The sequence below is a fragment of the Lactuca virosa genome, chromosome 8 (assembly GCF_052849685.1).
Source record: "Lactuca virosa cultivar CGN04683 chromosome 8, Lactuca_virosa_CGN04683_v6, whole genome shotgun sequence".
In the NCBI taxonomy this organism is placed as follows: domain Eukaryota; kingdom Viridiplantae; phylum Streptophyta; class Magnoliopsida; order Asterales; family Asteraceae; genus Lactuca; species Lactuca virosa.
In genome coordinates, this window is record NC_136433.1 from 83,203,746 (window position 1) to 83,218,721 (window position 14,976).

At 37.1% G+C, this 14,976-nt stretch overlaps 1 protein-coding gene across 3 annotated transcripts; it reads left to right on the forward strand.

Moving 5' to 3' along the window:
- The first annotated feature begins 8,186 nt into the window (after positions 1–8,186).
- On the forward strand, positions 8,187–14,309 carry LOC145129744 (TMV resistance protein N-like). 3 transcript variants are annotated; one of them, XM_079064528.1, is made up of 6 exons: positions 8,187–8,343; positions 9,430–10,018; positions 10,499–11,600; positions 11,696–11,917; positions 12,462–13,298; positions 13,387–14,309. In XM_079064528.1, the coding sequence occupies exons 2-6, from the start codon at positions 9,516–9,518 to the stop codon at positions 14,026–14,028; spliced, it is 3,306 nt and encodes a 1,101-aa protein (XP_078920654.1). In that variant the 5' UTR covers positions 8,187–8,343; positions 9,430–9,515; the 3' UTR covers positions 14,029–14,309. The 3 variants fall into 3 exon arrangements, with proteins under 3 accessions (XP_078920654.1, XP_078920656.1, XP_078920655.1); XM_079064530.1 differs by having other exon boundaries at positions 12,462–13,269; positions 13,387–13,529; XM_079064529.1 differs by lacking the exon at positions 8,187–8,343 and having other exon boundaries at positions 9,864–10,014.
- The last annotated feature ends 667 nt before the right edge of the window (positions 14,310–14,976 follow it).

Sequence of the window (14,976 nt, forward strand, 5' to 3'; positions counted from 1 at the left end):
TGAAGAACTTCCACTGTAGAGGCGAGCTAGGGTTTACAATACTCAAAAAGAATAAATAGCAAAGCGTGTGTTTTTTTTCAAAGACTGCATGCATGCAGCTTAAATACTAAACCCTAGAGAAAAACATGCACGGTTGGACAGGCCCAAACCGGCAATCAAAATTGGGCTAAGGACCGAGCCCATGACGCAACATTATAAGCCCAACAAAATTTCAAGGTTATCTAACTACTAAATCTAATATCATCCTTCAGCCCTATGCTCCGAGCATGTTGGAGATGCTTAACCCGAGTCAGTCCCTTCGTGAGGGGATCTGCTGGATTCTCATCCGATGATACCCTCTTTGCCACGAGGAGTCCTTCTTCTATTCGATGTCTGATGAAATGGTATTTTCTGTCGATGTGTCTGGATCTCCCGTAATCCCTTGGTTCCTTGGCTAAGGCAACTGCACTTTCACTATCACAGAAAATTTCCATTGGCTCTTTAATAGCTGGTACAACTCCAAGGTCTCCAATGAAGTTCTTCAGCCATATCGCCTCCTTTGCTGCCTCGCTAGCTGCTATATACTCTGATTCGCAAGTTGAATCAGCCACTGTCTCTTGCTTGAAACTCTTCCAAGAAATTGCTCCTCCATTTAAGGTAAAGAACCAGCCTGACTGAGAGCGGAAATTATCCCTATCAGTCTGAAAGCTAGCATCACTATACCCTACAACTCTCAAGTCTTCACTCCCACCGAGGGTAAGGACCCAATCCTTAGTCCTCCGTAGGTACTTGAGGATATTCTTTACCGCAGTCCAGTGTGCCTTGCCAGGGTTCCCCTGATACCTGCTAACCATGCTCAAAGCAAAGGCTACATCAGGTCGAGTACACGTCATAGCATACATGATCGATCCTACAGCCGAAGCATAAGGTATTCGACTCATTTCTGCTATCTCAGCCTCAGTACTAGGGCTTTGTGTCTTACTCAATCTGGCATTACTCTGGATGGGTAACTCTCCTTTCTTGGAGTCCTGCATGCCGAATCTCTTCAACACCTTATCCAAGTAAGTACTCTGACTAAGTCCAATTAGTCTTTTACTCCGGTCTCTCAAGATCCTTATCCCTAGAATATAGGCAGCTTCTCCTAGGTCCTTCATAGAGAAACACTTCCCAAGCCAGGACTTAACTTCCTGCAGAGTTGGGATGTCATTTCCTATGAGTAGTATGTCATCCACATACAATACCAAAAAGCTAACTATACTCCCACTAGCCTTGACATATACACAAGATTCATCTTCACTCCTAGAAAAGCCAAATTCCTTGACTTTCTCATCAAAGCAAAGATTCCATCTGCGAGGTGCTTGCTTTAACCCATAAATGGATTTCTCAAGCTTACACACTCTATTAGGGTACTCTGTGTTGACAAAACCCTTTGGCTGACATCCATTTGCCATATTTCATAGTCATGAAATGCGGCTATGGCTAACAGAACCCTAATAGACTTAATCTTGGCCACTGGAGAAAAGGTCTCATCATAATCAACTCCCGGAGTTTGTGAGAAACCCTTTGCAACCAGTCGTGCCTTATAAGTGTGTACATTACCATCCATGTCGGTCTTCTTCTTGAAGATCCATTTGCACCCTACAGTCTTACGACCTGGTACATTCTCAACCAAGTTCCAAACTTGATTGTCATACATGGACTGTATCTCGCTGTCCATTGCCTCTTTCCACTTGGCTGACTCAGGGCCTGCCATGGCTTCCACGTAACTGTTAGGTTCATCCAGACCTATCAGTGTCTCATCACTGATAAGTGTATCACCTTCCGCAGTAATATGGAATCCATAGTAATGCTCAGGTGCATTCCTAACCCTTGTGGAACGCCTCAGAGGTACAGACTTGTCAATTGGCTCAACAAAAGTTTCCTCCTCAAGTTGAGTGCTAGGGTTTGAAGTTCCTTCACCACTTGACTCTTGAATTTCTTCAAGGTCAACTTGCCTCCCACTGTCTCCTTGGCTTATGAACTCTCTCTCTCGAAAGAAAGCCCTCCTAACTACAAAGACCACATTCTCAATAGGTCTGTAGAAGAGGTAACCAAAGGATTTATGTGGGTAGCCGATGAAAATACACCTCTCACTTCGAGGTTCGAGCTTATCATGAGTCTCGCGTCTCACGAAAGCCTCGCAACCCCAAATCTTAATGTGATCTAGTTTGGGTACTTTACCAGTCCACATCTCATGAGGAGTTTTGACAACTTTCTTTGTGGGAACTAGATTAAGGATATGGGCGGCAGTCTCTAAGGCATACCCCCAAAATGAGATTGGTAGCGAAGCTCGACTCATCATGGAACGAACCATATCCAACAAGGTTCGATTACGCCTCTCAGCTACACCATACAACTACGGTGTCCTGGTAGGTGTCAATTGTGAGACAATCCCACATTCCCTAAGATAGTCAAGGAACTCTGAACTAAGATACTCACCACCTCGATCGGATCGAAGCATCTTAATGTTCCTGCCCAATTGATTCTCGACTTCCTGTTTAAACTCTTTAAACCTCTCAAAAGTCTCTGACTTATGCTTGATTAAGTAGACATATCCATATCTACTGTAATCATCAGTAAAAGTCAAATAATAACGATTAGCATCCCTTGTGGCATGTTTGAAGGGCCCACACACATCCGTGTATATAAGATCCAACAAACCTTCACCCCTCTCACAAGAACCTGTGAAGGGTGACTTTGTTATTTTTCCAAGTAAGCATGATTCGCAGCTATCATCTGACTTTAGGTCAAATGACTCCAATACTCCATCCTTTTTGAGTTGGCCTATGCGTTTCTTGCTTATATGTCCAAGACGACATCGCCATAATGATGCTTTATCCAAGTTATTATCATTAACAGAATCAATACACAATACATTATTTCCTAAGTTATCAACCACAGATACAGTTTCATACACACCATCACAAGGTAATGCTTTAAAATAAAGAACATTATTAAAGAAAGCATTAATCGAACCAACTTCATTATCAAATGAAAATGTGAAACCTTGTTTATACAATGCATGAAAGGAAATAATATTTCTTGCCATTTCTGGCGAATAACAACATTTATTCAAATCTAAACTAAACCCACTACTTAGCGATAAAGTATAAACTCCAATCTTGGTGACAGGTAAAGCTTTCCTATTCCCCATGATTAAGTTTATTCTTCCATGCTCCACATTCTCACTTCTTCTTAGTCCCTGCAAATCAGAACAGATATGAATACCACAACCGGTATCAAGGACCCAAGAGTTAGAATGGGGTGAGTTATTAGATAAGATAGTGTAAATACCTGCATGGTTGGGTTTAACTTTCCCATCCTTCACATCTTGCTGGTACTTTGGGCAGTTACGCTTCCAATGTGACTTTTCATGGCAATAGAAGCATTCAGCCTCTTTAGGCTCAGAAGAAGGAGTGACAAAACCTTTCTTGGTTCCACTTGAAGAAGATCCATCAAGGGTCCTAGCCTTGGTACCCTTCGAAGAGCTCTTCCTCTTCTTCCCTCTACCTTTCCCGATTGCCAAAACCGGGGCGGAGTTTGGAGTAGGAGTGTTAACAACCGACTTACCCTTAAGACCTGTTTCTGCGGTCTTGAGGAGTCCCTGAAGTTTGCTGAGTGTGACCTCTTCCTTATTCATGTGATATGTCATGCGGAATTGATCATAGCACGATGGTAAGGAGTGCAAAATGATATCTATTGCAAGCTCCTCAGGGAAGTTGACATTAAGCTTCAGCAACCGATCTACATACCTTTGCATTTTCTGCATGTGGCTCGTGACGGATTCCCCGTCCTTCATCATGGTTGTTATGATAGAGCATATGATTTCATACCTCTCTTGTCGTGCACTTTGATGGTATCTTTCCATCAGATCTTGGTGCATTTCAAAAGGGTAGAAGTCCTCATAGGACTTTTGGAGTTCCGCTGTCATGGTGGCCAACATGATGCATGCCACTTTTGTAGCATCCCTTTCATGTGCCCGGAAGTCAGCGATCTCCTGGGGAGTTGCAGTGGTCTCATCAATCTCCTTAAGCTCCTTGTCAAGGACATATTCTTTGTCCTCGTAGCGGGTAATCATCCTGATGTTTCTGATCCATTCATTGAAGTTGGATCCATCAAAAGTGACTTTCCCACACAAGTTCATAAGGGTAAAGGAGTCATTAGGATTAGAGCCAGAAGCAGCATTGTTTGAAGACATCTGAAAGAAGAAAACAAGATTAGTTTAGATATAGAGATAGTCCTTAACAAAACACCCAAATGTAATATTAAGGCTAGGACCCAACACAATATTTTATAACTTAGAAGTGGGATGCTGTAATCTAAGCTATAAGATATTTGAAGGTAGGTGAATGACGATTCACCAATTTCCACCATGAAAAACGAAATATTTAATTAGGTTTTAATTGGTTTAGAAACTCCTAGATTCTTTGAGATTCATTGAACTTTCTTTAATGGCATGTTTCAATCTCGAGTGTGCCCTTCAAGTTTTGTGACTGGGATGCCGAGGATCACAAAACAAGGTGTGAAGTAACCATGCAAATTACTTGGTACCCTTAATGTATTACCCCTCAATCGATGTGCCGGTTAACCACACACGCTCCATCGATACTATGATAAACATTAAGTCACCCTTTACCTACCTTGTTAAGTTCAAGTTAGTGTGTCGGTTAACCACACACGCTCCAATAACGACTTAAACAAAGTGTAAAGTGTAATTTCATGGATTAGCACCTTATTCACATTTTCCTAAAATAACTAAGATTGGGAATTCAATAAAGTTTAGTTACTTTAGTATTATCATTATACTTTTAATGAGAATTTATAAGTCCTTGTCCTACCCGTTCGGCTAACGACCCTCCACCGATCAAGGAAGCGGTGGGTGAGAGTGGACACCCATTAAGTTGCCATTTTATAGGCAACAACCTTATACCCCCCTTATAGATCGGCTTCGTGAATGAGGCGTACTAGCGGTAAGACGACTTGATCTTATACATATATAAATATTATTAAACTTATAATATTATAAAGTATAAGGGTTGAATTTTAACTTTTAAAATTCTAGGGGTTGGAACTAAAGTTTTTAATATGACTTTACATGTTCCAAAACTTGAGGGCAAGTTTTGTAAACTTTCAAAACTTTTCTTTTCTCATAACTTATGAGTTAATGGTTATTAAAAATGAAGACTCTTCATTTTTTGTAACCTATGTGTTCTTTTAATGGTAATTTATAAATGTGACTTTTGGTTATCCATAACTTAAGAACTAGTTATGGACTCCATTAAAACACTTAAAGATCAAGAATTAATCTAATCAATTATTAGCACGTAATTTCTATGATCTTCTAAACTCATATGTTTATGAATGTTCATATCAAAAATTTCAAGAATCGTAAGTACATATACAAAACTTGAAATTTTGATACGAGCTTTTGAACAAAACTTCGATTTTCAAGTTTTTTTTTTTTTTTTTTTTTTTTTGCATCAAGTATCAAATAAACAAACCAGGCTCTAATACCACTGATGGGTTTTCAGCATTCTAACACTCCTATGGTGTACATGCAACCCTAGAAACCTTGGATCTATGTTTGACTAAGATACATGCAAATAATTATTTTTCCAAGGTTCTTATCCTAACTAGCATGGCATGGGGTACTTGAATCAAATAAAACTAGTATAATTACTTACCTTGTAGTAGTAGTTGATTGCTTGGAGTTTGAGAGCCTAGCACCAATAATGTGGATGCCTCAAATGGAAGTCACAAATCACCACAAACTTGGAAACTTGAGAGAATAGTCACAAACTTCTTGAAATCGGCCCTCTTAGTTTACACACATCAACTAGTGCAATTTCAAGAACCAAAGCCTCCTTTATATAGTGTGGTGGATTAGGGTTACATCCATGTAAACCCTAATACCCATGTCTTTTCATTTCCATGAGATCCATAGGTTAAAGCTCCATGGACTTTCCATGCAAGCCTAGCCCATTCCAAATAAGCATTAGCCCACACTATATAAATACAAGAGCCCATATTTACTTAGTCATACTTTTGATCTCTAAATTAATTATAGATCAACACTAATTAAATAATATGATTTTATATTAATATATTAGAACTTATAATATATTAATAAATCATAACTTATACTATTCTCAAAAGATTATCCGTAAATTGTTCAGGTGAAGTGCAACCCAAATGGACCATGCCGGGTCGGGTCAAGTACATACCAAATATAGTTATGGACTTAGACACTATCTCCAACAGAATAGGTGACAGGTAGAGCTGATATTCGGAGCCGATACCTATTTAGCTATTTGTTCGGACTGAGAAGTGAGTTTTCCTGATTGTTCTTGTGGGTCGAAGGCACCAATGCCGACCCATTAGTTATGTATTATGGTATATAGGATGTTGCTATGCGGCAGTAATCTGTAGATTCGTCTGTTAGTCTGTTGACTGGTTATATGATTATATGTTGCTAGATATATGTTATTTGTTATGTATATGTCGATCTTGTATGTGGGGTTGAGACTGTACTGCTTTGTACTGTCAGTCAACAGACCGGGGCATTCCAACCAGGAGGTTGTGGGTCGGGGTAATCCAACCAAGTGGTTGTAGACCCGTTATGTATTGGGCAAGCCAACCGAAAAGTTGTGGGCCGGGGCATTCCAACCATAAGGTTGTGGGCCAGGGGTAATCCAGCCAGGAGGTTGTGGACCCGATATCTGTTTGGTTGTATGTTTGTGTGGTGGTACTAATTTGGGGGAACTCACTAAGCTTTGGCTTACAATTTCAGTTTATTGTTTCAGGTACTTCAGATGACCGTGACAAGGCGAATGTGTGATCGTGCACATCCTTCAAATTTATGTTATTTGGATTTTGGGATACTCCGATTATTAATAAACACTTTTGAAACAATGGTTTTGTAAACAATTATTATTTTGGGTTGCTTTGACAAGTTCAAATTTACTGTGATTTTTGGGATGTTACAAACTGTTTTTTTTGTATGATTATATGTGATTATTTGGAAATAATTTGTTTTGCTTCGATTTCGGTGGTTAATTGTGATTAATTGAAATTAATCACATATAATTATAAAAAAATCGAAGCAAAACGAATTATTTTCAATTCCGTACTACTGTAAAAAAATAATTCCAATTAATCACAATTAACCTCTGTAGTTGAATAAAAACGAATTATTTCCAGTTAATCACATATAATCATACAAAAAACACTTCAACTTTATTTTGAACATATAATCATACAAAAAAATTGACGCATACCCACAAATATTAGAGCTCTTCACCGATAGAAGACATTTTTTGAAGTTGGAGTAGCCTGAAACAGAGAAGTCCAAACATAGTACGAAATGTGTGTTTTGGACAAAGGACCACAATATCGGGTCAGATCTGATCCACTTAATAATATGGTATGAAATGAATGTATTCTGGACTAAGTGGTTATTTAAAAAAAAATTTAAAAGCGGTTATTTTTTAAAAAAATTACAATACAAAAATGGTTAGATTACTCAATTTCCCTATAAGAAAACAAAACGTCAAATTTTTTTTTATTAAAAATGTATTCGAACAAAACATTAAAAAAATTATTCGAACAAAACATAAAAAAAAACATTAATAAATGTATTTGAATAAGAATTTTATTTGAACAAAAAGTTACACAATATAAGCGAAAAAAAAAACATTATATTCAAAAAAACATCAAAAAAAAATTAATTCATAAAAAATATAAATAAATAAAATATAAAGATAATAATTAAAAGAAAAAATTACAAAATGATCCATGTGGCTTGAAGAAATCACAAATGACTTAACTGGAAAAATTAATACCGTTAGCCAAAAGGACCGTCTTTGCAACATTTTGAAACCACAAGGACCAAATACGCAAACAATTCGTTATAAGGACTCAAGTTGGTTTATTTTGTCAAACACAAGGACCATTTATGTAATTTCGTCTTAATTATATGTTTATTAACTTTGTAAACCGAGGGAGAAAAATGTTTTTTGAAATATGAACATAAGGACCAAAACGGCAAACTAAATTATTTTAGCAACAAAACCTTAAAAATATAGATAAATTCAGGGACCAAAACTGTAATATACTCTTATTATTAGTACTTTCTCATACTCTTTCTAGAACTGTGAGAGAATAGTCAACGATGGAGGAAAGACTCCGACCTACTCAAATTAATCCAAGTTTGAACTTGAAAGAGAAATTAAGGAAGGTATTCTGCCCAAATTGAAGTATAAGCTTGCAAAGTGAAGAGATTAGAAAGGACGTCTACTAAAAGTTTGGTGCTGCTGAGAATTTGAGGTACGTTCCCTAAACTGATAACTTGATCAATTATAAGTCATCAAGAAAGAAACGGAAGCGTTAAGCGGTTAATGAAGTTTTATATAATATATTAAGTAAATTTAATCAAACAATTAAAAAAAAGGTCGTTCCGGAATGTGTGAAACGAATTTTGACCTAGTTTAGTCAACGTTGTGAAGTTTTTGAATTAGTGTAGTTAGATGATCAAGTTAAGCTATTTGTGAAGTTAATATGTTGTGTATATGTTATAAGGGAATGGAATTTGGAGGAAAACGAGCCTAATGGTGTGTATATGTATTGTCGATACAAGCAGAAAACATAACAGGAGGATTGGTCTGTGTTTTGTTAAGCAAATACAAGTACGACTTGGCACTATTTGAATTCGTACTTTACTACGTTTAAGAACCAAATGCTAGGGGAATTCATTAAAGATATTAACTTTTCTAAATAGGATAAAAGTTATAGGTGTTCACGTAAAGCCAAAAGGTCATAAGGTAAGCGGTTAATCATGGTGGGAAGATATGTATCAATTCATTTAAATGAACAATATTGCTAGGTTGGATTTTGAGTACTTTGTGGAAAGCAAGGTACGTTAGTAATAAAGATAATTAAGGTGAACCTTGTGTAGGCATTTTCAGTGAATTGAACCAAGGTTTGAGTTGTTAAAAGACCCGATTGTGGGAAAACCCGAAGAAAAAATGAGGAGACACTGCTCAAATTGATTCAAGTTGAAAGAAGATATTAAAGGAACAAATCCTATGAAATTGAAGTATAAGTTTGCAAAGTAAAGATTTAAGAAAGGGAGTCTGCTGAAGTTTGGTGTTGCTGGGAATTTTCACCAAGTCTTTTCAGAAAAATCTCAATGTAGAACTATAAGCAAAATATTAAATGTATAATGTAACTGTGTTAAAACTAACTCATATCACCTGAATCAGTTCATGTCTATCTTTTGAATTATAGCTTGTATTATACATTCAAAGGAGTTCGTATGACCATAAAGTTAATGACTAGTTATGAGATTTTCTACATGGTGTCCAGTTACTCCAAATATGAGTTCTGACAAGGTTTTTTTTTACATGATAACAGGTTTTACCGGAAACTCACATCAGTCTGTATAAAGTTCATTTCATTGAGGTGCTCAAACCACATACTCGCAACATATCAACACATCAATGGCATCTTCATCATCGTTTTCTCCTTCTGTTCCAGAATTTTCTTCTAAATCATGGAAGTATGATGTATTTCTTAGCTTTAGAGGAGAAGATACTCGCAAGACTTTTGTGGATCATCTCTACACAGCTCTTGAACAACAAGGGATCTACACCTACAAGGACGACGAAACACTTCCTCGGGGTGAGTTGATTGGTCCAACCCTTATGAAGGCTATAGAAGAATCACAGATTGCTGTCATCGTATTCTCTGAAAACTATGCAGATTCTTCATGGTGCTTAGATGAACTTGCACATATCATGAAATGCAAGGATACCAGAAACCAAATTGTTTTTCCCATATTCTATAATGTGGATCCATCTGATGTGCGAAAACAAAAGCGAAAATATGGAGAAACATTTTCCAAACATGAGTTGGAGAACAAGAGCAATGTTGAATCTTGGAGAAAAGCACTCGTGGATGCAAGTAACATTTCTGGATGGGAACCCAAGCACATTGCCAGTGGGTAATTTTCTTCTTTGTTTTTGTACAACACATGTATACTTGTATCATAGAAGTTTTTATCTAAATTTTTTGATTATTCGATGATGTTGATGAACTAGATAAACACAAGCTCTACTAGATCAATTTATCATTTTGGTAAGTTAAAAGATATGTGTCAAGTCCTAGGATTATGAATAACCTTAAATTAAGTTATGATGGACTTCACAGAGCTCTAATTCTAATCGCATACTTGATGCCTCCCTTCAAGCTGCAACAACACATCCATCTTGCTTCACTTTTTGTTAAATGAAACTATTTTCGATGTTTCCCGAGAAAATTGTTACAAACTACCTGTGAAATTAACTTTACAACTTCAATTTAAAATATGAAATATAAATGATGCTTAGGATCCCTTATTTCTATTTCATATGGAACATGAAAAAAGTTACATCTTTCGTCAATGTGAGCATTTGTTAATTATCCTTGTATATCCAACGTGTAGGCATGAATCAAAGGTTATCAAAGAAATTGTTGACACAATTTCACAGAGGCTGCAGCTAGTAACTTCAAGTGCAAACGAGAACCTAGTTGGAATAGCGGCCCGCATGCAAGGTTTGGAATCAGAGTTACAAATTGGGTCAGGTGGTGTGCGGATGATTGGAATATGGGGGGTTGGGGGTGGTGGTAAGACTACTCTTGTGTCTGCTATTTATGATGAATTCTCTAGCAACTTTGATGGTTGCTGCTTTGTAAAAAATATCCGGGAGGAATCAAGGAAAAATGGTTTGGAAAAATTGCAAGAAAAAATCCTTTCTGGTGTTTTGAAACAAAAGAAAGTGCAGGGAATAGGGAGAGTTGAGGAAGGAAGACATATGATGCTGAATAAGTTATGCCGTAAAAAGGTGTTGATTGTCCTTGATGATGTCGATCAGCTTAACCAACTAAAAGCATTAGCTGGATCACATGATTGGTATGGTGAAGGAAGCCGAATAATAATCACAACTAGAGATGAGCATGTATTAAATGCAAACAGAGTTGATGTTAAGCACAACATTAGCTTGTTAAACAATGATGAAGCTATTAAGCTCTTTCGCAAGCATGCATGCCAGGATTACAGATGGACTGAAGATTACAAGCAGCTTTCCAAAGAGGTGGTCTCTTATGCTGGTGGGCTTCCATTAGCACTTACAGTAATTGGTTCTTTCTTGTGTGACAAAAACATTCATGAGTGGAGGAGTGCATTAGCCAGATTGAAAGAGATCCCAGATGATAATATTTTGGAAACGCTAAAAGTCAGCTTTGATGGACTTAAACCGCTTGAACAAGACTTGTTTCTTGATATAGCATGTTTTTTTAGGTGGGAGAAGAAAGATACCGCAATGGAGATTCTTGATGCTTGTGGTTTTCATCCTGTTATAGGAGTAAAGGTGTTGATACAAAAGGCTCTCATAACTATTTCACGAAATGGAGAGTTTGATATGCATGATCTGGTGCAAGAAATGGGACACCACATTGTTAGAGGGGAACACCCCAAGAATCCTGAAAAACATAGTAGGATTTGGAATGAAGATGTTCTTAGACTATGTGCTATGGATGCAATGAGGGTAATGGTTAAGCTAAGCTTTGCATGATATATTATGTATGTATAAACAGACACTTTTGAATCAATCCTAACATCATTTTGGTTCCTCTATCATAGGAAAGTGACAAGATCGAAGCAATAAAAATGGATTTCTGGATTCAACCAGCAAAAGAACAAGAACAAAATCTTCATTCGGTTGCTGCAAACATGAAGAATCTTCGGTATATGGAATCGATAGGTGATCCTGCAAAATCATTGTTTAATGACCTTCCATTAAGGGAGCTTTGCTGTCTTCTATTGTCCTTTGGCAAGCAAAAACAACTTTGGGAGGGTTTTAAGGTAATTCATATTGTTTATCACTTTATCTAAATAACATATGAAAACAAAGTTGATGATGAATTACAGACATGAATAATCCAGAGTAAATTTCAAGTATCTATAGTATTGAAAAGCATGGATCTTTATTCTGTGAATGTCCTTTGTCTTAGAAACTATAAAATTTTCAAAATATAATTTGTTTATTAACATATTAGTCATTATAGTCCATGGTATTTATGTAAAACCCATCCTCCATCTAAATATCCTTTTGTCTTAAAAAAGATGCAAATTTCCTTTTGTTTTTTCGAAAATAAATATGATTAAAAACCATTATAAAATATTGATATCACTGATTTGGGTCTCTTAAGTGATTTATAGATATATTATTAAACAATTGAAAAGTTCAGATGATTTCCATTTGCGGATGGAAGGAACTAGTTTTTTGTCGAATTATTATTTCATATATAAATAGTGTATAACTGTGTTTGTGTCTGCCTGCATGCCATTTTCCTCAAAATCTTGTCACCTTGATACATTTTTGACTTGTTGGACTTGTATTTAACAGTTGCTCCCAAGTTTGAAGTTATTGAAACTTCACTTTATGGATAAACTAACCATCACACCAGATTTTAATGGACTTCCAAATCTTGAAAGATTCATTCTTTATGGATGTGAGAGTTTACAAGAGATTGATCCATCGATTGGATGCTTGGAAAAGCTTGTTTTCTTATCTATAGTTTATTGTCGGAGTCTTGAGATGTTTCCACCCATTAGGGGAATAAAGAAACTCCAGACCCTTGAATTCCCAGGGCAGCCCAAACTTGTTAAGTTTCCAAAGATCCAACAACAGAAGATGGAGAATTTACCACATCTTGATTTGGATAATAGTGGGAGCGAAGTTGCATCCTACATAGAATCTTATTCAAACTATTTTGTTATTTGTTGGAGGTGTGGTTGCAGCAATCTTCCCGGTGTAGAATGTTGTGTAGAGGATCCTTGTTTACGTCGTAACATACGTTTAAGGTTTTTCCACAAATTGCATGAACTCCGGTTCTTAAGGAAGTTGGATCTGAGCGTGTGCCATTTGGGAGATGAAGACATTGACTCTGATGTTTTAGAGTTTCCCAACTTGCAAGAACTCAATCTAGAAGGAAATTACTTTGCACGATTAAATTTTAGTCACTTGCGAGTTCCTCGGCTCAAATGGCTCAACGTGTCAAGCTGCGAAGAACTTGTAGAATTGTCAGAGATGCCATCAAGTATAGCTGTTGTTATAGCGGATGATTGTAGCTCGCTTGAAAGCTTTGGAGATATCTCAAACTGTAAATGGTTGTGGAAAGTGTCACTTCTGGGGGACAACAAACTTGGTGATGGTGAGATATTACTAGACTCCATGCTCCAGGTTTTGCTCTACATACCTTTTGAATTTTGATCTTTATCATATTAATTAACCCAAACACACAAATAAATGAATGTGTTTTCCATGGCAGGGGAATGCTATTGAAAATCACTTTATCAGTGTCAGACTTCAATATCAGAATCCAAGGGCGTTTGTAGGTAGATTCTTTAGGGGAAAAACATTTACAAAACGTCTCCCACATGTTAAATGGGGCAGATATATGCCGCTTATGCTATATATTGCCGACACGTTTAGACTGCGTCTTCCGGATGATTGGTGCAACGACTTTTGTGGGTTCTTAATACGCATTATTACCCCGAACAGAGATATGTGGATTGATATAATTATTAAGCAGGATCCAGATCAGGAAGATTCTCAGTTTGAGGTTTGGCAGGAGTCTAATGAAGCACCAGAGCCTGAATATGATGGAGAAGTAAAGACATATGTGGGATATGTTTCCTTTAGTTCATTGAGGCGAACCACATCATTGAACTCATCATACAATATTATTTCATTTTCCATACAGAGGCATTGGACTTCGTTTTCTGTTGAGTTTGTTCCTAGAAAAAGTAAAGATGATCCGGTGCAAACAACAAAAGTTGCAACAGATTGCTCAGAGTTTTGGCATGAGGAAAATGATGAATATAAAGCATTTATGATCCAAGACAATTCTAAGTCTTCTATATCAATATTATATTGCGATAAAACATCTGAAAAATCCATACACCCATAGATCTCTCGACTCTTTGCCAGTTTGTATAGTCTGAGTGACTCTGAATTTATGATTCTGATTACACTGCAACATACATTGAAAAACAAATTGCAAAGGGCGGAGAACGGATGTCCTGAAGATGATTGCATATCACGATAAAAACTCCTAATTTGATCATAGGTTCTGATACCCTAACTAAAGTACATCGAGTATTGAGAGAGAATGCTTTGTATATGTAACTCTTTAGCTAATTCATATGACTAAACTTGGTATTTATACAAGAAAGAACCACCTTTATATCATGACAGGGTGTGACTCACATCAGGGCTTAATTATAAGTCACATCATAACTGCCTCTATTAGACACAATTAAATATATTATAGAATAGAGGGTATCAATGTGTAATATCTAAACCTATATATGTTGATTGTATGTAACCTAATACATGACAATAATACATTGATCGGCACTTTATGGTATCAGGGCGCAAGGTTTCTTGCTGCCTACTACTGCCGATCAACAACTAGGGATTCACACAACCAAGGTCAACAATCAATCTCTTATCAATCAATCATGGCTCTCATCGCTGCCTTCACTACCGATCAAAAGAAAGCCCACATCTCTCACAAGTTCCCTTTCAATCTCACACCAACGAATTATGTCTACTGGAAGGCTATGATACATCCCTTCCTACTTGCACACAGGTTATTTGACTGTGGACGGCACAATCCCGTTTCCACGTACAGAACTACCAGCGGCTGCAACAACCACCGCTGATCCCAAACCCGGACCATAACCCAACCCCAACCATCCAGATAGCCAATGATGCACACGTGTGTCTGTTGATCATCTCCAGCATATCGGAGTCCGCCTTTCGTTATGTTCAGGGTACAACTTCTCATCAACTATGGTCTTCTCTAGAACATGCCTTTGCACCACAATCATCTTCTCGATAATTCACCCGCAAG